The 24,798-nt window shown below is 42.2% G+C and overlaps 1 protein-coding gene and 1 pseudogene across 1 annotated transcript; one reads left to right on the top strand and one right to left on the bottom strand.

The window, feature by feature from the left end:
* Positions 1-1,563: 1,563 nt before the first annotated feature.
* Positions 1,564-3,497, bottom strand: LOC145126868 (cytochrome P450 736A117 pseudogene; annotated as a pseudogene).
* Positions 3,498-4,209: 712 nt separating this feature from the next.
* On the top strand, positions 4,210-6,024 carry XRCC2 (homolog of X-ray repair cross complementing 2 (XRCC2)). Its single transcript, XM_079041883.1, has 2 exons — positions 4,210-4,630; positions 5,065-6,024. Exon 2 carries the CDS (start codon positions 5,089-5,091, stop codon positions 5,977-5,979), a length of 891 nt encoding a protein of 296 aa, XP_078898009.1. The 5' UTR covers positions 4,210-4,630; positions 5,065-5,088; the 3' UTR covers positions 5,980-6,024.
* Positions 6,025-24,798: the final 18,774 nt, after the last annotated feature.

The following is a 24,798-nucleotide window of genomic DNA, read 5'->3' as shown; positions in this document are numbered from 1 at the left end:
TTTCAGTACCAACTTAGAATAGCAATCATGAATCACATCAAGTCATAATAAAGTTAAACAACAACATTGAGAACTAGAACTATAACCATTCCAACAAATTGTTTACAAGTTTATTTCATTTTTTGCATGTTCTCATAGTAGATTGTTATTTTTATTTTTAGACTTTTGCAAACAAAACCCCCTTTTTTGTGATTAAAGTACCTTGCGCAAAGAGTATAGACTGATTGTCCCGTGTCTCTGTGGTTCGACCCTGCTTGCCATACACTACTTTTTAATGCATTAAAGCAGTGTATGTAGAGTCTATTGTACCCATATCATTTGTTGGGTTTGACACGCCTAACATGATTTCAAGATGATTTCAAGTGACTCTTATCTTCATTGTCTTTGGATTATCACCTAGAATTGGAATTTTAAACTCAACTGACAAATAAGGTAAAAAAACCCCAAAATAATCGGTGAGCTAAAGATGTTCATGGTCGGATATCATGTTATCATGTCAAAATTGGGGCATAATTAATTGGTTGAAATATCTTTGAATTTATAATTGAGATTGAAATTATAGCAAATCAAGGAAAATTAAGTGTGGTTTAGCAGTTTGTAATTGAAATTCAATCAAAATCAATCCAAAAAATAAGTAACATCCAATTGAAATTAAGTTAAAGAAGAGGAATACCTTGGCAGAATATAGCGTGCAGATTGTCAAACGAAAGAGATAACCGGATTCGGAGATAGTATGTGAAAATGAAGATACGAAAGAAGAAGAAGACAAAGACATGGACGGCGACTTCGAGATCGTATCGTGATATTGCTTGTTGACGACGTAATACAAACCTAAAGCTGGTAAAGTACTTGAAAGTCGATCATTCAATTCATCAAAAATCGAAACAGGGAATTGCTTCCAAGCATCAACAGAATGAACAGGTAGAGAGTACATATATCTTACTTGAGTCGATATCCATGCGAACATGAGGTGATCCTGAGACGCATTCGTGTCTGAGAGAGAGAGAAGGGGACAGAAGCGAAGCTGAAGATATGAGCGTAAGGGTGCTTTTATGGCTATTTGACCGGAAATAACATCATGGATTTGAAGGGATCACTCTGTCAGTCACGTTGTCGGAGGTAGAAGGTGGAAATCATTTTGGGAGAATCGTTTATTTGACGCAGTCGACTAATGGAATTGAAGGAGAGGCACTGTAAATCATATCCATGGCGGTCACATTCCAGTGATTGGATTTTACCATCTCTTGATCGGAACGTGTTGATTAGGAGGAGGTACATATGAGAGCAATGCAGTGGGAAACATAGCAACAAGTCGGAAAAATTGAACGGAGGATAATGACGGTGTGTAGAAGGAATAAGGCAAATGCGAGACACGTATGAGAAGGAGCCAATACTTTTAACCATAAAAATGGGTTAGCCGATGACAATGCCAACTATAGCCGCAGCTCCAAAAATCTAAGCCTGCTTGAATAGAAGCCAGAGCTTCAAACCAACCGGCCAAAAGAAAAATGGTTTGAATAGGCTCGATACTTGTTATTATTCTTAAGAATGCTTGGGATTTATTGAATGATAAATAACCTTATACAACTTACAAAGATACCTACCACTAAATGATAACAATGATATCTTTATTATTAGAATATTCTAACACGTATCAATGCTTTTTTTTTTTTTGGTGTGTTTTTTTATTATTTCATCTAAACTGATTATTAAATACACACCAGCAAGAAACATAAGAAAATAAGCCCATTGGATCAAAAGGGATCTCCTTACACCTAAGCCAAACATGTAGGGACCATCAAACCGGAGTTGCGACAGCGAGAAGAGGAATCCTTTTGCGGACTGCAACTCCCGGAGATTCCGACATATCTAACTCCTCTTCCTTTACTCCGTTACCCAATTTCCAGTCGAACTTATACAGAAGAGTCGCTAGCAAATTCTCATTCGTAGCCATCGCAAATGCAATTCCTGGGCAAATCCTCCTCCCAGCTCCAAACGGAATCAACTCAAAATCATGCCCTTTGAAATCGATATTAGAACCCAAGAACCTCTCCGGCCGGAACTCCTCCGGTTCATCCCAATGTTTCGGGTCCCTTCCGATTGCCCAAACGTTCGTCATAACCAAAGTTCCCTTACTGATGTCATACCCCATAACTCTAACATCTTTTGAAGCAACATTAGGAACTAACATAGGCAGCGGAGGATGGAGCCGGAGTGTCTCCTTGATTACAGCTTTTAGGTAACTCATCTTCTCAAGATCCTCCTCCGCGATGCCATTTTTTCCGGCCAATATCGTCCTCACTTCATCTTTTACTTTCTTCATGATTGCCGGGTGTTTGAGTAGCTCCGCCATCACCCACTCTAGCACGGTGGCAGTGGTGTCCGTTCCGGCGGTATAAGCGTCCAACAGGAGTGCTTTGATATTAGTCTTGTTGAGAATACCACTGTCTTCATCGTCTTTTTGTATCTCCAATAAAATATCGACAAAATTTTCATGCTCGTTAACATCTTTCTGTTTCTTCTTATGCTCATCAAGTACTCCCTCCACGAATTCATCAATCTCTCTCGTGATTCTTTCCACCTTACTATCAAAACCATTGACACGGTCAACCCATGCGAGGCAAGGGATGAAGTCAGCAACTGCAAACGAACCTAATGTTATGAGGAAATCCCTCAAAAGTTGCTTAAACTTTTTTCCGTTCACCCCTTCGCCGTACTTCCGCCCTAACACCACCTGACACGTCACGTTGTTGGTGTATGTCACGAACAAATCGCTTAAATTCACCGGCTCGTTGTTTGAATCACGTATAATCTTCAACATGATGACAGTTTCTTCTTCTCGTACTGATCGGAAAAACCGAACTCTCTTGGTGCTCAGAAGCTGGAGCACCATGATGCTTTTTAACTGTCTCCAATGGTCGCCGTATGGGGATCCGGACACGGTTTTACCATCGTAGAGAAGCTTCTTTATCAATTTGGATTCGGGTCGACTTGCGAAGATGATGTCATAAGTTTTCATGATTTCACGGGCTGCATCGGCTGATGAGGCAACCACCGTCGGGACGTTGCCGAGGTGGATGAGCATGAGTGGGCCGTAACGGAGAGATAGTGACCGCAGAAATTGGTGGTGGAGGGGGCCGAGTTGGTGGAAGTTTCCGATGATTGGTAACCGGGGTGGTGATGGTGGAGGGTTTCTTGAGGTTTTAGATGGGAAGAATTGCCATTTGATGAAGAAGAGAATGATCATGAAGAGTGACCAAAGAAATGGATAAGATAAAAAGCTCAGCATGGTATCTGTGAGTGAGGGTGGCCGTTATTTTCTGTTTTTAAGCTGTAGCGGAGGCAGATAGGCAGCGGCGGATCAAGGCGGCTGCCGGCCACTGTTTAACGACGATATGGATAAAAACTAAAATAGTAAAATTTGGTGACTTGATTTGGTTTCCTTTCGTCTTTCGTTGTTTGTGGTTACACAATGTCGCAAACGTCTATTTTTTCAAAATCTATGTCATAATTTTCAAGAGTCTCTGTGTGGACTTTTTTAATCCTCAATAATTAAATAAATATTTTAGGTTGCATTAATAAGTGGATCTCGTACATGTAGTAACGTTTTGGTTTAAAATTACTTATATTTGTAATGTTAAGTAGTTGACTATATTGTTGTCAGTAGAAATATTTTAAATACTAAATTAAATTAAAATTTTGTATTAAATTATATATAATTTTTTTTTAATAGTACAGACGGACTTTATCCTCCGTATTTATCATGATTACTTTTAAAAGTTTTTGGACTCAATGTCCGATAACATCAAAGAATTTACGTAGCAGATTTTCTTGATTTATAATGATTACTTTTATAATATTTTGGACTCCATCTACGATAAAACCAAGAATTTTCGTAGCATATCTTTCCTGATTTCCAATAATGAAAGAATTTTCGTAGGATATGGTGGATGTGTTCGGAGCTTTTCAAAGTTTTTTAGAGTTTTTAATTTTTAATTTTATTTTAAACAAAACGCTTTTAATCTAAAAGATAGTTATTTCAAATACTTTTGAGAGTTTTTATTTAAGTTTATACTTTTCAAAACTAACTAATTTTGTGGGATATTTATGCACAAATAAAACTTTTTATTGATGAGTCGTTAGTAAATAATGACATTTATGTCGCTGTTTTGAGTCTTTTCCTCAATTTATCCGCTAGAATCTTGGTTTTCATACGGATCAACCTTTCTTCAAGTTCCACGCTAGCTATTTTGTGGTCTCTCTGTCGCCACGCTATAGTTTAATTTGATAACTTTCTTCTATACGAAATTATCCCATAATTTTTTATTAAAATTGACGAAAATCTAATATAGAAAATCGAAAACAATAGAAATTATTAAATTAGTTTTCGTAAGTGGGCTTGTCAAAGGCCCATTTAAGCATCATAGGTTGATAATATCTGATCCGAAAGATACAATCCTTCTTCAAGCTTCCCGGTTCCCGCTCTTCACTCTATAATCTCATAATCTGTATCATCTTCTACCTTTTGCCCTTTGTTGCCATTTTAGGGTTTTAGTAGTTGAATAAGAAATTTCATGATTGTCTAACGGGAATAATATAAGAATGAGGACTAATCAAGTTGCTCCAACAGGTTCGTCGATATCTCCCTATCGTCTTAATCTTTTGCAATTTCTTCTTATCTATCGTTTTTTTTTTTTTTTGCTCCGAATTATAGAATTGAGGAATTAATAGGGATGCTATATGTTGTATACGATATTAAATGTATGAAGATTGAGAATCATTGATCAGAATTGAGAGAGATTCCGACTGAATTGATTACGCCTTTGCTCAACAATTAGAGTCCCATTTGGTTTAAAAAATCGCACCTACCATTCTTCTTTTCTTTCTCAAGTTCGTTTTGGTTGCTTAAAAATACAACTATTGTGGTGTAGGGTTTGTAATTACTTATTTGAAGCTTGTGCGATTTTTTGTTGAGGTCTCGATTTTGAAGTTGAGCGATCTATAAATTGAGCTGCAATCCTTATCGTTTATCTGATGACCGTGTTTAATTATGTAAATTTGCAGATAACTGATTGATCAACAGTAAATATGGCTAAAGCTTGGATCAATAGAGATGAAACTGCAAAACAAATGTTGGCTAGGGTTCTTAAAGAAAGACCATTGTTACTTCTCCCTCAACCCCTTCACAGGGTACCCCTTAGCGTCAACAACATCATTGAGATCATAGGTCCATCTCCTTCAGCCAAAACCGAAATCTTGCTGCAAGTTGCTGTTACCTGTATTCTTCCCAAGAACTGGAATGGAATCCAATACGGTGGCTTAGAACATTCCGTCTTGTTCCTGGACTTAGATTGTCGGCTTGACATATTCCGCCTTTCTCAATCTCTGAAGTTACGAATATCCAAAACCAATCGCAATTCAAACCATCAATTTCAGCATGATGACATGGAGTTATTATTTAAAGATTGCATGAAACGAATCTCATACACCAGATGTTACGATAGTTTTCAATTCCTTTCCGCTCTAAAGGGATTGCATTCCAAACTAGATAAAGAAAGAAATGAAGATCGGAATGGTGTTGATGTACTAATGATTGATGGAATTGGAGCATTTTACTGGATCGATCGTGGGTTTTCATCTTTGCCACAGGGGAATCCCAACAGGAAAAACTTTTGTTTTCAAACTGTGTTTGAAACTGTTGTTCAGGAACTAAGGAAGCTCTTGATGATGCATCCTGTTCTTGTTTTAGCTACAAAGACAGTTACAAGTCAAGTCAAAGGTTGGTCAAAGAATGAATATCGTGAGTATATGCCATTGATTTGGCAATCGTTTGTTACACATAGAATTCTTGTGAGACCTTCGGATGATAAAAGAAAGATTCATGATCGTGTTTGCTATTTGGCAGAGTGGTTATTGCCAGCCCTAAATCTTTCAGATGAGTTTTTTGTTGGTGATGCTGGAATTCTCACTTTGTTGTAGAGCATGATCTTGGTTTCATATATGTTATTATTATTATTATTATTATTTTGTCAGCATGGTAAATTTCTAACAGGTTTTTGGATAACTGGTTTAGCAAAGTATGGTTTTTGTTTAAATATATATTTTTTCATTAATTTAATTATCATCGTACAACAGTGAGATGACAAATAAGCAACAAGCTGCGCCGCTAAGCTTTTTATATGATAAAACTAATTATTTTGAAGACTACATCCATAGATATAATCCATTATACTCTATTAAGAAGCTCTATCGCATCCGACGTGAGGAAACCAAACGTATCAAATGCAAATGGTATGAACACGTGTTGATTGCCATGCACGATTTCTCATGTTTGGTGATTTTGAATGTGACAGCTTTTAAAGCAGTCTGTCCCGTCGTGAAACCCCCAGCCCTCAAGCCCACGAGAGGAGATACCTCTGTAAGGTCTACATATGCGTGTTTCCATTCAACCCATCTAAAAATCAAAACGTCAGTCGGTCTAAGGGTTGACCTTCCTTCTACCGGGTCAGTCAAGAAATTCACAGGTGCCTCTTTTTTGGCAGAAACCCCGACACGCTTAAATATGTCAAACAAAACATCCCTAACCATACAGCGCCTGTATTAAAACTCCAAGAGTTCTTTACAATGAATTGTATGCTCTCCAAAAGTGTCCAAACATGCCTTGCGACACATCGGATATATCTCGTCAACTGAGAATATTAGAATCACGAGTCGATATTTGAAGATAGTACGATACTCCACGGGAGACATATGTTGGGCAAGTTTGATACTTCATTATGAAATGATCATTTTGCCTTCATCTTCTTCAACCGCGTCCGAATTTAAACACAATTTAGTCAAATTATAAAAAATACAAAATTACATAAATGGTCCTTGTGGTTTGCAAAATATGTCACCAAAAGTCCTTTTGATGATTTTTGAACACATATCCAGTCCTTATGACTGACTCTCCCTATGATTGACCGTATGTTTTTGTCCATTTAGTGTATGTGAAAACTGAAAAGACACTTTTGCCATTTGTTTTATTTATTTATTGTTTTCAAAATTATATTTTATATCCTAGCCTCGTCTTTCCATTCTTCTACTAGACTGGTTACTTGAATCAATTATTGACTTTAACTTATTGATTTTTGTATTTAAGTATTTTAAGATTGAATAATTTACCTGTATTTTAGGGATATAATGTGATTAGTCATAATTGAATGAGATAAAGGCTAATTGGTCATGTCCAATGGTTCAATTTGGACTTTAACATTTGGTGCACTTATTCTCATGAACTAATCTTGACTTGAAATCGATCTGAAGTTGTGATCACTCAGTGTATTGTATTGTGGCTTTGGTTTGATGATGTTTCGTGTATCAGTGTATCTATTAGTTTGATGTGGTTCGTTTTAGGCTAGATGGAAATATCGAACAAAAGAATCTGATGGAAAATAATGTATTTTATTTCTAATTTGAGTGGCATGGGAGGAAAAAGAAATACGTGTTCTTGTTAAATTTGGGAGGGAGGGTGGGAGAGAGGTTTTAAACTCTTACATCTCGTTTTCAAGTTCAACTTAACGAGAGAAACAAAAGAAAATGAAAAGAAAAAGTAAAAGAAATTATTGTTTCTATTTACCACTCTTTAAAAATATTCACAAATTAGTCTAATCATTAAAATAGTAAATATTTTTCCAAATGACATTCGTAAAATAGGTAGATCATATATATACAATCACTAAACAATGTGCTTTTAAGAAAAAAAAAATGATAATGTTGTCGAAAATAAATCTGTGAAAAATAAAAAAACATTTTTGAACTTGTAACACCCAATTTTTCAAAACAATTTTTCATTTCAAAACATACTTTTCACCACATAAAAATCACAAAATCATAATAAATCTCTGTATCATCACAAAACATGTCCCAAGATCTCATATAAATAAATCCTCTGTGTGTGTGTACGAATCATGTCGGCACCTTCCCGCGATCCTCACTAGTACCTGAAACACATCACACAACAACTGTAAACATAAAAGCTTAGTGAGTTCCCCAATGTACCACATACAACACATACGCCACTCGAGGCTACAATACGACCCTCCGGTCCGATGTGTCTCCGCGGGACCCTCCAGTCTCGTAGCTCATTGGACCCTCTGGTCCGGTCATAGCTCGTTGGACCCTTCGGTCCGGTCTGTATCGTTGGACCCTTCGGTCCGGTCTGTATCGTTGGACCCTTCGGTCCGGTCTATATCGTTGGACCCTTCGGTCCGATGTGTCTCCGCGGGACCCTCCAGTCCCGTAGCTCGTTGGACCCTCTGGTCCGGTCATAGCTCGTTGGACCCTTCGGTCCGGTCTGTATCGTTGGACCCTTCGGTCCGGTCTATACAATGCACATAATCTCATACATACACATAGCATACAAGACCCTCTGGTCTACACATAAATACCACTCTAGGTAATGTATAGTGAGAAGACTCACCTCGGGTATCTCGGATGATCTCGCACATGAATCTACTGATCTAGCCCCCGCCTAATCACATACGAAATATCCTCAATAAGTAATGGCTCTCAAAGGCTAGATTAAACCCCCTTCTACGATCTCTCAGAAGGGTAAAAGACCATTTTACCCCTCCTTGACTCAAAAGTCCAACTGTTGACCGAAACCCTAAAAGTCAACAGAAGTCAACGGTCACAGTTGACCCTACTCGCCGAGTGCACTAAGGTGACTCGGCAAGTACACGCATGCCCTCTTCGTCCCTGGTCCTCTCTTGACTCACTGAGTCAACCCTATACTCCACGGGTCGTCACCGATCGCGAGTCGCGGGGCAACCCGACTCAACTCGTCGAGTCCTCTCATGGACTCGGCGAGTACATTCCATGCTCACATTCAAACGACTTTCTGAGGTCAGATCTGTTCCTCTAATCCATAGATCTGGCCTTTCCAACCACTATAATCACGTAAAGTCTCAATCTTGATGCACATACAACATCCATATGACCATATATGATGATTTGGCCCCAAATACCTTAACCCAAGGTCATGACCTCCATTGTTCTTCATAAAGCTTGATGAGTAAGGCTCTCTGGACCTCTATGGATCCAGATCCAAAGCCTCATCACCAGAAGGGACTATTTGGACATCAAATCAACCTAGCAAAGGGCACACGAAACCCTAAATCCATATATTCTTCATAAAACAGAAGAAAAGCCGAAGTAATACCTCAAATGCAATGATCTAAGCTTCAAATCCTCAGAATAGCAACCTCCTTTGCTTTCTCTTGGCTAGGACCTCCTTCTTCTTGCTAAACAACACCACAAAGGTCAAGAATGGCTTCCTTTCTCTCTCAAAACGCTCAAGCACTCTAGGGTTTCTCTCTATGGACTGGTAGCCGCAATTGGAGGCCATAAGGGCCTTTAAATAGGTCACAAACCCGAGAAATTAGGGTTTCATTAAACAACGTGGACTCGCCGAGTCCACGTATGGACTCGCCGAGTCCCTCCTTAGTCAGGGCACTCGTATCGCGATCCAACTCGGCGAGTCGGGGTTCCTACTCGCCGAGTCCCTCTCTAAAATTCAATATAATGAATAATATCATATACCTGGGAATCCGGATGTTACAATTCTCCCCCACTAGAATCAGACTTCGCCCTCGAAGTCTCACTCCGCAAACAACTCTGGATGCTGCTCACGCATCTCTCGCTCCGGCTCCCAAGTCAGCTCAGACCCTCTCCGATGTTGCCACTGGACCTGCACCAGGGGCACTTCCTTGTTCCTTATAACCTTGATCTTTCGATCCACGATCGCAACCGGTCTCTCAACATAGTTCAGGCTCGCATCCACCTGAATATCCTCCAGGGGTACTTCCGCCGACTCGTCGGCTATACACTTCCTCGACTGGGACACGTGGAAGGTATCATGAATCTGGCTCAACTCCGCAGGTAGCTCTAACCGATGAGCTACCTTGCCCACTCTCGCGGTCACCCTGAATGGACCGATGTACCGGGGCCCCAGCTTGCTCCTCTTCCTGAATCGGATCACTCCTTTCCAAGGAGATACTTTCAGGAGTACGAAGTCCCCCACCTGGAACTCCAGCTCGGATCGTCGTTGATCCGCATAATTCTTCTGACGACTCTGAGCCGTCAGTAGTCTCTGTTTAACCTGCTGTATCTGCTCTGTCGTCTGCAGCACTATCTCAGTGCTACCCATCACACGCTGTCCTACCTCTCCCCAGTAAACGGGAGTCCGACACCTCCTCCCATACAACAGCTCAAAGGGTGGCATACCAATGCTCGAATGATGGCTGTTGTTATAGGAAAACTCAGCCAATGGTAAATACGTGTCCCAACTGGAGATCGGCTCAACCCCGACCTCTATCATCTAATGCTCATCGTTGGACCCTTCGGTCCGGTCTATTCCACACACCACCAGGACTCAACTCAACTCAAGAGTTTGGTCCGACCCGTAGTTGGAATCGCTCGTTCCAATGACTCATTCAACTCATAGCTTGTGACCCGCAACCCATGCGTACTTCACTTATCCAATCCCTTCGGATTGGATGTCCACACTTACTCAGAATATAATGATTCCCAATCATTGAGGAGACCCCGGTCTCACCCCTGGTCCGACCACCAGGCTCCCAAAACTCATGCGTAGGGCTTTTCAAGCCTAAAACCCTCCTGTGTCATACTCTGATCAAGAAGGCTTCCTCATAACAACCTCTCGCTAACTAGTGCGTATTACGGCTCCCCATAACATCACCACAACCTCCCACTGACTAGTGAGTACTACGGCTCCCCGTAGCATCACAATGCCCTGCTCCGACTAGTGAGTACTACGGCTCCCCGTAGCATCACGACACCCTCTCTCTGACTGGTGAGTACTACGGCTCCCCGTAGCATCACAACACTCTCTCTCTCTGACTGGTGAGTACTACGACTCCCCGTAGCATCACAACACCCTCTCTCTAACTAGTGAGTACTACGGCTCCCCATAGCATCACAACACCCTCTCTCTGACTAGTGAGTACTACGGCTCCCCATAGCATCACAACGCCCTCCTCTGACTGGTGAGTACTACGGCTCCCCGTAGCATCACAACAACCTCTGAGTACTATGGCTTCCCGTAGTATCACAACACTTTCTCTCTGACTGGTGAGTACTACGGCTCCCCGTAGCATCACAACACCCTTCCCCAGCAGCTCCTGAAGCTGCGTGGATAACTACTACGTCTCTGGCGGCGCAAGGCGATAAGGCGCCTTGGCGATAGGCGCTGCCCCCGGAACCAACTCGATGCGAAACTCTACTTGCCTCTCGGGAGGCACACCCGGCAACTCCTCGGGAAAAACATCCGGGAACTCACGCACTATCAGAACGTCATCCATTGAACTTGGCCTCCCAACGGCCTCTCGTGTGCCCATCACATAGGCTACAAACCCGCTGCAGCCCTGCTGTAAACTCTGTCTCACTCTGGCGGCTGAACAAAACGCCGACCCACATCGGGTACCCTTGTCGTACACCGTGAGTACTCCCCCATTGGGGTCTCGTATCGTCACCAACTGTCGCTCGCAATCTATGACAGCCCCAAATTGGCTCAACCAATCCATGCCCCCCCCCCATAACACATGCGTCCCCCATCGCTATCGGGACCAGATCTATCGGGAACTCAACACCGAAGATCTCGAGTACACATCCCCGAATCACCTCCGTAGCATACTCCGCTCGCTCGTCAGCTATGGAAACTCGTAGAGGTCGACTCAACGCCTCTCGTCGGCTACTGATATGTCGACCAAACGCTATTGACACAAATGATCGACTCGCTCCCGAGTCAAATATCACCAAAGCAGGTACAGAACCCACAAAAAGTACCAGCCGCAACATCGGGCGATGCGCGGAACTCCTCCGCTGTCAACTGTAAAGCTCTCCCGCGAGCCTTCGGTGCCTCGACCTTCGCTGGCCGAACCTCGGTAACTCTAGCAGCAGGTGCGGATTCCTCAAATAAAATACTCGGTTCTTCCCCGTTTGGGGTTCGAACCATCACCAATTGGTGCACCAACACTCTATCCCCCAGGCTGTCTCCACCAGTAACATCGCACCTAATTCCGCAAGGTGCTACGCAACGCTCGATGATCTCTCTGACAAGGATCAAACAACTCCAGATACCAAGGTCTCGTATGCAACCTTCAGAACTTACCATCGTGACTGCCTCGAGTCATTCAGGATCTCGCACTATACCCTCACCGGACCTCCCAACTGTCCCGTGTTAACACTAACTCTGGATCTGGAAATAATGAACCATCATACTCCTCATCCTTGACTCCTTGCCCAACGTTCCAACATGCCCCTTATCATAAGAGCAGAAACCACATTTCCACCCCTTATACCTCTCAAAAACAATAGGAGTCACTGCCCTGATATACGCTTCTTGATCGCCCAACACTGCAGCTAACACCTGCCCTATTATACTCAAATAGGGTGTATCCTGATCCTTGACCATTTCAGTCTCCACTGTCAACCTGCTCAAGCTATATCACTTCCTCGCGACAGACCTACTGCCGGATACTCTGATTGAAAAGTCACCATCCGTGCGATCTCACAGGGCTCACCCCAACTCAGAAACCGAAATCTCATCACCGCTTACGTCTCCCGCAAGAAAAGGAAATGGCACCACTCGGGTCACGGAAAGTGACATATCTACTATCGGCCGGCTCTCCAGCTCAGACTGTACCCCTCCATAACGCACCGTCCCTACTCATCTCTTAGTCTTGTGACTCCACTGGCATATCACCAACAATCCCTTAGAGCTAACTCGTTTTCCCTATCAAGGGATGCTCCACTAAAACTCGTTCTCCCTGGCCTTCTGGGCCCATACTCCTTCACATCCGACCTTGGACTAGATAATCACTGCGGAATAACCGGCAAAACCAGAAGCACTCACCGCCACATTTCATGGAACTCGAACCATATCCTCTCTTCTCAACCCGCCTCAAATCATGGTACTCGAACCACGAAATCACCCATCGATCTGCCACCAATCATGGTACTCGAACCATGACATCACCTCTCGATCTGCTACCATTCATGGTACTCGAACCATGACATCACCTCTCGATCTACCACCAACCATGGTACTCGAACCATGACATCACCTCTCGATCTGCTACCATTCATGGTACTCGAACCATGACATCACCTCTCGATCTGCTACCATTCATGGTACTCGAACCATGACATCAACTCTCGATCTGCCATCAATGATGGTACTCGAACCATAACATCACCTCTCGATCTGCTACCATTCATGGTACTCGATGTTGGATTAGTGTCTAAGGCTGTAACTATATTTGGTAAGTACTTGACCCGGTTATGCATGGTCCTTTTGGGTTGCCTTCACCATAGCAACTTGACAGGATGATTTGTTAAGAGAGAAGAAATATTATTAATATATTATGAGAATAATATATTGAGGAAATAATAATATTATTTGATTAATATAAGTCATATATTAATTGAGAATTAATTTGGTGACTTAAAGAGGTTAATTGAATAAAGGGGCATAAACTGTCAAATGTGTGATAGTTGTATTTTGGGCTATGTATCCTTATGGATATTAGGGTGAACGAAATTTAGGGGCTTGGGAACCTTAATTTCGTCCAAGCCTTGTATCTAGAAGGATCTTGGATTGCTTAGGGCCTAAGTCATTCAATTAGGGTTAAAGGAGAAACCCTAATAGCTCATAGTATAAATAGGACCCTTGGGATGGAGAAATCGACACTCTTGCAAGCCAAGGAACCCTAGGGCCGATTTCTATCCCTCCTCCCTCTCTCTCAAGATCATCTTCTTGCTATTTGGTGTTTGTAAGCCATTACAGGAGTGACAATTGTGACTCTAAGCTCCAAGAAGAAGAAGTATCAAGCAAGTAATTCAAGGTATTCTTTCAGATCTGATTTCATATGATTAGATTCAATATATTACATTAGATCTAGTATTGCAAGTCTTGGATTCAATGCATGTTCAATTAGAGAAACCTAGATCCAAGCAATTAGGGTTTGCATGTGCACATAGGAAAGTTCTTATGGCTCAAACCCATCAGGGGTATCAGAGCTTTGATTGATTTCTATTGAATTGATGCATTGGTTGATTGCTTGTTGCTTGAAAAAATTCGATTTTGTGATTCTGACTGCTGTACTCGGCGAGTTCCACTGTGGACTCGGCGAGTCCATAGAGGTACTCGGCGAGTCCATAGAGGTACTCGGCGAGTTCGAGCGTCAGAAGGAGGAAGTTTCGGGATTTCTTGCTGTTTTACTTGAGGATACTTGCCTTAACTGTTTTGGGTCATTAAAATCCGATTTTAATCATATATATGAGTATATTCTTGACCTAACAAAAGATAATTACCAATTAGTTGAATAATAATTTCCTTATATGATAATTGTTGATTATTTGAATTGAATTGGTAAATTGTTTTGCAAGTAACATTAAATAAGATCAAATTGAGATAATCTAATTAGATGATTTATATTATTTGCTATTTGATCCTTATGCTTTGAAAAAGTTCAAGACTTGTCCTCAAGCTTTGAAATTTTAAATTTTGTGATTAAAAGTTTAATTTGGATCATTTTAAATTTCAATCCCTAGAATTTTACAAGTTTAAAATTCAACCCTATACTATTATATTATTACAAGCTTAATATATATATGTATAATTTAAAATGCTAGTCTTACCATTAGTAGGCCTCATTCACGAAGCCAGTCTATAAGGTGGGTATAAGGTTGCTGCCTATAAAATGGCACTTAATGGGTGTACATTCACACCCACCGCTTGCTTGACTGGTGGAGGGTCGTTAGCCGAACGGGTAGGATAGGGCAAACCTCCTCTCATTAATAAGTATAATGAATCTATATAAAGTAACTAAACATGTTTTATAAAATTCCCAATCTTAGTTACTTTAGGAAAAGTGAATTGATGCAATCCCATGAAATTACACTTTGTACCCTTGATAAGACATTAATGGAGCGCGTGTGGTTAACCGGCACATTAATTGGGTTCTAAGCAAAGGTGGCAAAGGGTGACTCATTGTTTGTTATAGTTCAATGGAGCGTGTGTGGTTAACCAGCACATTGAATAGGTAACTGTAACAGTGGGGGCACCTTGTACATTTGCATGGTTATTCACACCCACTTTGTGATCCTCGGCATCCCAGTCACAAACGAGAGGGGCATATCGAGATTTAAACATGTCATTGAAAGGTTCAATGAATCTCAATGAAATCTAGGAATTCTCAATACATTTAAAACTTAAAGCTTATGTTTTTCATGGTGAAGAATTAGTGAATCGTCATTCACTTACCTCCAAATTATTTGCATATTGGATTACGGCATCCCTTTTCTAATGTGTAAATAACGTTGTTGGGTCCTAGCCCTAATTTTTCATTTTGGGTGTTAATTAGGGACTTAATCTAATCAAACTTTGTTCTTTCTATTTGTAGATGTCTAACGCAAACAACACAGCTGCTAGCTCATTTCCTCTAATGATCCTTTGTCAAAAAGTGACATTCGATGGAACGAACTTTAGCGAATGGATAAGATACATTCGCACAATCGCGCGTTACGAGGACAAAGAGTATGTTCTCGATGAGAAGCTCGAAAAGATCAATCGAGAAACTGCTACTCCTGAAGAAATGGCTGTCTTTGAGAACCATGAGCGTGATGCAACGAAGGTCCATTGCATCATGATAGCCACAATGAACTCAAAATTCCAAAAGTCCTATGAGGACATGTATCCTTATGAGATGCATCTAGACTTGATGGAGAGGTATCACCAAAGCGCGAGGCAAGAGCGCTATGAAATCATAACAAATATGATTACTGCTAAAATGGGAAGTGGAGAGTCTCTTACTGTGCACTTGCAAAAGATGCAAAGGTATGTTGATCGTCTTCGCAAGTTGAATGTCAACTTTGGGGAAGATTTGGCTATCGACATTGTTCTTCACTCCTTGCCCTCATGCTACAACCAATTTAGGATGACCTACCACATGAACAAGGAAGAGGTCACCCTAAGCAAACTCCAAGGGCTCCTGAGGACTGCTGAGAGCAACCTCAAGGACAAGTCTGTTGCACCAACTCCCAATCCACCTGTTGCTCCTGTTTTGGCTATTGGACAGGGAAGGGGCAAGAAGAGGAAGGCTTTTTCAAAGAACCACCACAAAGGAAAGTCCCAAAATGGTTCCTCCTCTAGTGGGACCAAGGTTGATCCTGCTAAGCCCAACCCAAACCCAAAGGAGGCAGAGTGCCACCATTGCCACAAAATAGGGCATTGGAAGAGAAGCTGCCCGGAATATCTGCAAGCCATCAAGGATGGGAAGATCAAGCCATCTTTTGCAGGTATTTACACAATTAAATCTAATGATTCATCTCATGCTATTTCTTGGGTTCTTGATACAGGGTGTGGTTACCACATTTGTTCTGATTTACAGGGACTAGGAAGAAATAGGGATGTGGAGCTTGGAAGAATAAATCTGATCATGGGAAACAGAAGAACGTCGCCTGTCACCAAGATTGGAGTGTATTCTTTAGAGCTTAGGAATGGTTTGAATTTAGAATTAAATAATTGTTGCTACTCGCCAGATATGGCAAGAAACATCATTTCTTTTCATGGTTTATTTAGACAAGGATTTAGATATTCGTTTAATAATGAGAATGGTTCGATTTATGCTTATCTAAATGGTGTTTTATATTTTGAAGCAATGCCTTGTAATGGAATTTATGAAACTGTTATGGTTGTAGATAACCTAGGAAATGATGTGTTGTGTATGGATTCTTCCAATGGTATGGATAAAGCATCCTTGTGGCATTGTCGTCTTGGACATGTCAACACGAAGCGCATAGCCCAACTCCAAAAGGATGGAGTGTTGGAGTCGTTCGACCTTAGGGAAGATGACACGTGCGAATCTTGTTTACTTGGAAAGATGACCAAGTCACCCTTCACTGGCACTTGTGCGAGGGGTGAGGGTTTATTGGATCTCATACATACAGATGTATGTGGACCCTTTAGATCCACCACAAGGGATGCAAATCGCTTCTATGTGACTTTCACAGATGATTATAGCAGATATGGGTATATCTACTTAATCAATCACAAGTCAGAAACCTTTGAAAAGTTCAAAGAGTTTAAACAAGAAGTGGAGAATCAATTGGGCAGGAAAATCAAGATGCTTCGATCTGATCGAGGTGGAGAGTACCTAAGTCTTGAATTCCACGACTACCTCAAGGAATGTGGAATAGTTTCACAATTGACGCCACCTAGGACACCACAATTGAATGGTGTAGCTGAGGGGCGTAATCGAACCTTGATAGACATGGTTCGTTCCATGATGAGTCGTGCTTCACTACCTATCTCATTCTGGGGGTATGCCTTAGAGACTGCCGTCCATATCCTTAATTTAGTACCCACAAAGAAGGTTGCCAAAACACCTCACGAGATGTGGACAGGGAAAGCTCCCTCGTTGGCACATATCAAGGTTTGGGGCTGTGAAGTTTTCGTAAGACGAGAAACTCACGACAAGCTCGAACCTCGTAGTGAGCGATGTATATTCATCGGCTACCCACAGAAATCCTTTGGATATCTCTTCTATAGGCCGAGTGACAATGTTGTCTTCGTTGCGAGGAGAGGGGTTTTCCGAGAGCGAGAACTCATAAGCCAAGGAGACAGTGGGAGGCAAGTCGATCTTGAAGAAATTCAAGAATCTAGCGATGAAGGAACCTCTAACACTGGCGCTCAACCCGAGGAGGAAACTCCAGTTGAACCAATTGACGAGTCCTTACCTCTTAGACGTTCCGAAAGAGTTAGAGTTCAACCCCAGTTTTATGGTTTTCATATTACTACCGAAGGGGACACGTATATTAGTGATGGTACACTAATAAATCTAGATGAACCTAATAGCTATAAGGAAGCCATGGCAGGCCCAGAGTCTGTAAAATGGAAAGAGGCGATGGACAGCGAGATTCAGTCCATGTATGACAACCAAGTTTGGAATTTGGTTGACAATGTACCAGGTCGTAAGACGGTCGGGTGCAAGTGGATCTTCAAGAAGAAGACCGACGTGGATGGGAACGTGCACACTTATAAGGCGCGATTGGTTGCGAAGGGTTTCACTCAGACTCCTGGAGTTGACTACGACGAAACCTTCTCACCAGTTGCGAAGATAAAGTCTATTAGGGTGATGCTAGCCATTGCTGCATTTCATGACTATGAAATATGGCAAATGGATGTAAAAACCGCTTTCCTTAATGGGAAGTTGGCTGAGGATGTTTACATGGCTCAGCCAGAGGGTTTTGTCGATCCAAAGCATCCCAATAGAGTGTGTAAGCTTGAGAAGTCCATTTATGGGCTTAAGCAAGCGTCTCGCAGATGGAATCTTTGCTTCGATGAGAAAGTCAAAGAGTTTGGATTTGTACGAAGTGAAGATGAATCATGTGTATATGTCAAGGCTAGTGGGAGTATAGTTAGCTTTCTCGTTTTGTATGTCGATGACATACTGCTCATAGGAAACAACGTCCCGACTCTACAGGAGGTTAAGTCCTGGCTCGGGAAGTGTTTCGCTATGAAGGACCTCGGAGAGGCTTCCTATATTTTAGGAATAAGGATAGTGAGAGAACGAAGTAAGAGACTAATAGGACTTAGTCAGAATACTTACTTGGATAAGGTACTAAAACGTTTTAGTATGGAAAACTCGAAAAAAGGGAGAACTACCGATACAGAGTAATGCCAAATTGAGTAAGACTCAAAGCCCGAGTACAGAAGCCGAGATAGCTGAGATGAGCCGAATACCCTATGCTTCCGCAGTTGGCTCAATCATGTACGCTATGACTTGTACTCGCCCTGATGTGGCCTTTGCTTTGAGCATGGTCAGTAGATATCAAGGGAACCCGGGCAGAGCTCATTGAATTGCGGTCAAGAATATACTTAAGTACCTTCGGAGGACCAAGGAATGGTTTTTAGTCCTTGGAGGGAGTGATGACTTAAAGGTGCGAGGGTATAGTGATGCCAGTTTTCAGACCGACAGGGACAACTACCGTTCGCAGTCGGGCTGGGTCTTTACCCTTAATGGGGGAGCGGTGACTTGGAAAAGTTCCAAGCAAGAAACAGTAGCTGATTCAACGTGCGAATCAGAGTACATTGCAGCGAGCGAAGCGTCAAAGGAGGCTATGTGGTTGAAGAACTTCATTGGTGATCTTGGAGTTGTGCCTACCATAAAGGAGCCTATGGAAATTTTCTGTGATAATGAAGGAGCGGTTGCCTTGACCAAGGAACCGAGGGATCATGGTAGATGTCGACATATCGACAGAAAATATCATTTTATTAGACATCGAGTAGAAAAAGGACACCTCGTGGTAAAGAGGGTATCGTCAGAGGATAACCCAGCAGATCCGCTTACGAAGGGACTTAGCAGGGTTAAGCATTTGCAGCACGCTAGGAGCATTGGGCTAAAGGACGATATTAGTTTAGATTAGATAGTTTGGAAACGTGTAATAGATAAATGTAATTGACATTTGATGATTAAATAAAGGAGTATTATTTATAAGTAAAGCTACTGTCTTATGTTAATTGTTTAACTATTGTTTCATTTTGCATGTTTTGACTTCCTGAGTAATTAATTATTTGATAATAATCGAATTATTCGAATAGTCCACAGTCGTTCATATGTTGGAAGTAGATATGAATGAAGACTGTCATGAATTGGTGTGTAGATTGTCTAAAGTGTATTAGACATAGCAAAGGTTTGCTACAACGTTCATGAGTGCTTATGAACTTGATTTGAGCATTGGAATAAACCCGCACTTGTTGGAATCACTTCATGGAATTTATCACGAGTGATCACAAGATGGTAATATCATATAGTCTTAAAACCTAGATATATGGTTTATTGTTTGTTAATTGGTTATGCATTGATAATACGCAAACGCATCAGTAACTTGATGTTATAAAACGTATTGTTGTGTGTAAATTGATTAGTGGATAATAAATGCATATAAGTCGAAGTTTATCTGTTCCTTTTATCCTAAGAGGGTAAAAGCGATATCAGGGCCCCTCGATGATTTGATTTGACTTATGTGCCGGGCCCGGTCAGGACTGAATTGATGTGTACAATTAAGTTCTATGTCAAATGAATCTGAGATCGAGAAACAAATTGCAGGACAATAAGTATGACCATGTTCCATGTAATTGTCCGCACGATATCTAGAACAGAGGATTATACGATCCCTTATCTAAAGGACAGGATACTGATAAGATCAGAGTTGACAGCGTCTTTGAGAGCTACGATTGCTAATCAGATTATATTTGCATATATATTTACTAGACTTATCCAAGTGGGAGACTGTTGGATTAGTGTCTAAGGCTGTAACTATATTTGGTAAGTACTTGACCCGGTTATGCATGGTCCTTTTGGGTTGCCCTTCACCATAGCAACTTGACAGGATGATTTGTTAAGAGAGAAGAAATATTATTAATATATTATGAGAATAATATATTGAGGAAATAATAATATTATTTGATTAATATAAGTCATATATTAATTGAGAATTAATTTGGTGACTTAAAGAGGTTAATTGAATAAAGGGGCATAAACTGTCAAATGTGTGATAGTTGTATTTTGGGCTATGTATCCTTATGGATATTAGGGTGAACGAAATTTAGGGGCTTGGGGACCTTAATTTCGTCCAAGCCTTGTATCTAGAAGGATCTTGGATTGCTTAGGGCCTAAGTCATTCAATTAGGGTTAAAGGAGAAACCCTAATAGCTCATAGTATAAATAGGACCCTTGGGATGGAGAAATCGACACTCTTGCAAGCCAAGGAACCCTAGGGCCGATTTCTATCCCTCCTCCCTCTCTCTCAAGATCATCTTCTTGCTATTTGGTGTTTGTAAGCCATTAGAGGAGTGACAATTGTGACTCTAAGCTCCAAGAAGAAGAAGTATCAAGCAAGTAATTCAAGGTATTCTTTCAGATCTGATTTCATATGATTAGATTCAATATATTACATTAGATCTAGTATTGCAAGTCTTGGATTCAATGCATGTTCAATTAGAGAAACCTAGATCCAAGCAATTAGGGTTTGCATGTGCACATAGGAAAGTTCTTATGGCTCAAACCCATCACTCGAACCATGACATCAACTCTCGATCTGCCATCAATCATGGTACTCGAATCATGACATCACCTCTCAATCCGCTACTTATCATGGCACTCAAACCATGACATCACTCCTCAATTCACTACTCAAAATCCTCCGGATAGCCTTCCGGATCGCCGCGGTCATTTCGTCATAATCATACTGCGAATCTCATCATTGCTAATACCGCTGCCCTCCGGCGTGTGTGGTGTACCAACCATGATGTCTCTGAAACACAACATGAAGATACCAGAGACTCGATCGAGTATACTCGCACTCGATAACTCAAACCAACTTGTTCCTGAGTACCCAATGGATTCTTACTTAGGGTGCGCGCTGCTCCGGTGTCTTTAGTAGTACGGGCCCTATACTACCGTCCACACCGCATCAGCATTCACTCTAAGTCCTCCTCCTTGGATCCCAGATCACAAGTACACTATATCTCACTGGCATAGGCTACCCTTCGGTAGACCTCTCAACAGCTCCTCACTGCTACCTATTCGCTCTCAAGCATCACATATGTAACACCCAAATTTTCATAACAATTTTTCACTTTTTAAAACCATATAAATTCATCCACAATTGCTTTCAAAAACAATGTATCAATTTTATCTCACTACAAATCCCAAGATCAAATCATAATAAGCTCTGCGGCTGTGTGTACAGATCATGCCGACGCCTTCCCGCGATCACCACTGGTACCTGAAACACATAACACATAACACCGTAAGCATAAAGCTTAGTGAGTTCCCCAAAATACCACTCTAACACATATTAGCCACTCGAGGCTATGACTCTGCTGACCCTCTGGTCAGTGTGTCTCAGTGGGACCCTCCAGTCACAACTCTCTGTGGGCTCTCTAGCCCTAACTCTATGGACCCAAAGGTCCTAACTCTGATAACTCTGGATCATGCATATCACTTATCACAATAAATCTCAACACATAAATAGCATACAAATACACTGGCACATAACTATAAAACATAACACACATTAGCCACTCGAGGCTATAACTCTGTGGGCCCTTGGGCCCTAACTCTGTGGACCCTCTGGTCCTAGCTCTTTGGACCTTCCGGTCCTAACTCTGGTATACACACAGCATAAATCGCATAGAAATAATGCCGTGCCACAAATCACATAGATAGCATACAATAACTCTGTCACATAACTCTGTTACCACTCTAGGTAAAGTATAGTGAGAAGACTCACCTCGGGTAACTCGGTAAAGCTCGAACTCTGTAAAATCAGGTCTAGCCTCCGCCTAATCATGTAAAATAAATACTCTCAATCAATACATCTCTCAAGGCTAGACTATTCCTCCTCTTAGTACTCTCAGAAGGGTAAAAGACCATTTTACCCCTCCCATGGCTCAAAGGCCCTAAAGTTGACCAAACCCTAAAAGTCAACCCTCCGGGTTACGCTGCGCGTACCAAACACGTACGCTGGGCGTACCCGACGTCCTCACAGAAACGGGGTGCGCGACCCCTTACGCTGCGCGTACTGAGATTACGCCCCGCGTAACTCTCAGTTTCAGTCCCTTAGCTCTTGAGGTCTTAATCAGTTAAGACTCTCGTCCAACTTTTAGATCTGACCGTTTCTAAGCCTCTTAATCCATAAAGTCGATAACTTTAAGCCTTTGCATGGCTGAACAAGTCACTAACACCCAAAATATACCACTTCTAGCCCTAGAAAGCTCAAAACTCTAGCATGTCCTCATATCAACGACCAAGATAGAAACTTTATGGATCTAAAACATAAATATCACTGAAAGGGGACAGATCTTGGACCATGGAGCACCTTACACTCATAAAGTCTCCACCTTTGGGACTTTTAACCCTAGAAATGGCCCATGCAACAACAAACCAAAAGAAGAGGAAAGCTTTGAACTTTATACCTCTAAAAGCAGCTCCTTCCTCTGTAGATCTCAGATCCAAACTTGCACTTCAAGCTCTAGCCTCCACAAGCTCCTCTCCTTCTTCTTCACTAACACCCCAAGGCACTTTTAGCTCCAAAATCACACATACTCACTAAGGACGATGGGAAGTTCTCTCTTAGGGTTTTACTCACTGCTAGGGAGGCTGAGAAATGAGCCTTAGCATCCAATATATAGGGCACAAGTCTGAAATTAGGGTTTGCACCTGGACACATTACGCCCAGCGTAATCCTGAGTACGCCCAGCGTACTCAGGCGAGTCCGCGTCCAAAATAAGCGCATTAGTACGCGCAGCGTACTCTTGAGTACGCCCAGCGTACTCATTTGCTACCAATTCCTCTTAAGGGCTTAACTTGACACTTTGAATAAAAGAAGGGCTAAATAGTTGTACCTGAATTTCGGGATGTTACAATTCTCCCCCACTAGAACCAGACTTCGCCCTCGAAGTCTCACTCAACAAATAACTCTGGATACTGCTCGCGCATCTCTAACTCCGGCTCCCAGGTCATTTCAGAACCCTTCCGATGTTGCCACTGGACTTGAACCAATGGCACCTCCTTGTTTCTCAAAGTCTTGATCCTTCGATCCACAATCGCAACCGGTCTCATAATTCAGGCTCGCATCCACCTGAATGTCCTCTAACGGAACCACTGCCGACTCATCAGCGATACACTTCCTCAACTGAGACACGTGGAAGGTATCGTGAATCTGGCTCAACTCCGTAGGTAGCTCCAAACGATACGCTACCCTGCCCACCCTGGCAGTCACCCTGAAAGGACCAATATACCGAGGTCCCAACTTACCCCTCTTCCTGAATCGGATCACCCCCTTCCAAGGAGATACCTTCAGGAGTACTAAATCACCAACCTGGAACTCAAGCCCCGAGCGACGTCTGTCCGCATAACTCTTCTGGCGGCTCTGAGCGGTCAACAACCTCTGTCTGACCTGCTGAATCTGCTCAGTCGTCTGAAGTACTATCTCTGTACTACCCATCACACGCTGCCCGACCTCACCCCAGCAAATAGGAGTCCGACACCTCCTCCCATACAACAGCTCAAAGGGTGGCATACTGATGCTCAAATGCTGGCTGTTGTTATAGGAAAACTCAACCAAGGGTAAATACGTGTCCCAACTTCCTCCGAAGTCCAATACACATGCCCGAAGCATGTCCTCGAGCGTCCGAATCGTCCGCCCGCTCTGCCCGTCTGTCTGTGGGTGGTAGGCGGTACTGAAATGCAACCTCGTACCCAACTGGAGATCGACTCAACCCCGACCTCTATCATCTGATACTCATCGTTGGACCCTTCGGTCTGGTCTATATCGTTGGACCCTTCGGTCCGGTCTGTACAACACATCACCAGGACTCAACTCAACTCAAGAGTTTGGTCCGCCCGTAGTTGGAATCGCTCGTTCCAATGACTCATTCAACTCATAGCTTGGGGACCCGCAACCCATGCGTACTTTACTTATCCAATCCCTTCGGATTGGATGTCCACACTTACTCAGAATGTAATGATTCCCAATCATTGAGGAGACCCCGGTCTCACCCCTGGTTCGACCACCAGGTTCCCAAAACTCATGCGTAGGGCTTTTCAAGCCTAAAACCCTCCTGTGTCATGCTCAGATCAAGAAGGCTTCCTCATAACAACCTCTCGCTAATTAGTGCGTATTACGGCTCCCCATAACATCACCACAACCTCCTACTGACTAGTG

This window comes from Lactuca virosa, chromosome 1 (assembly GCF_052849685.1).
Source record: "Lactuca virosa cultivar CGN04683 chromosome 1, Lactuca_virosa_CGN04683_v6, whole genome shotgun sequence".
NCBI classification, from domain to species: Eukaryota; Viridiplantae; Streptophyta; class Magnoliopsida; order Asterales; family Asteraceae; genus Lactuca; species Lactuca virosa.
This window is presented reverse-complemented; position numbering and strand designations above follow the sequence as displayed.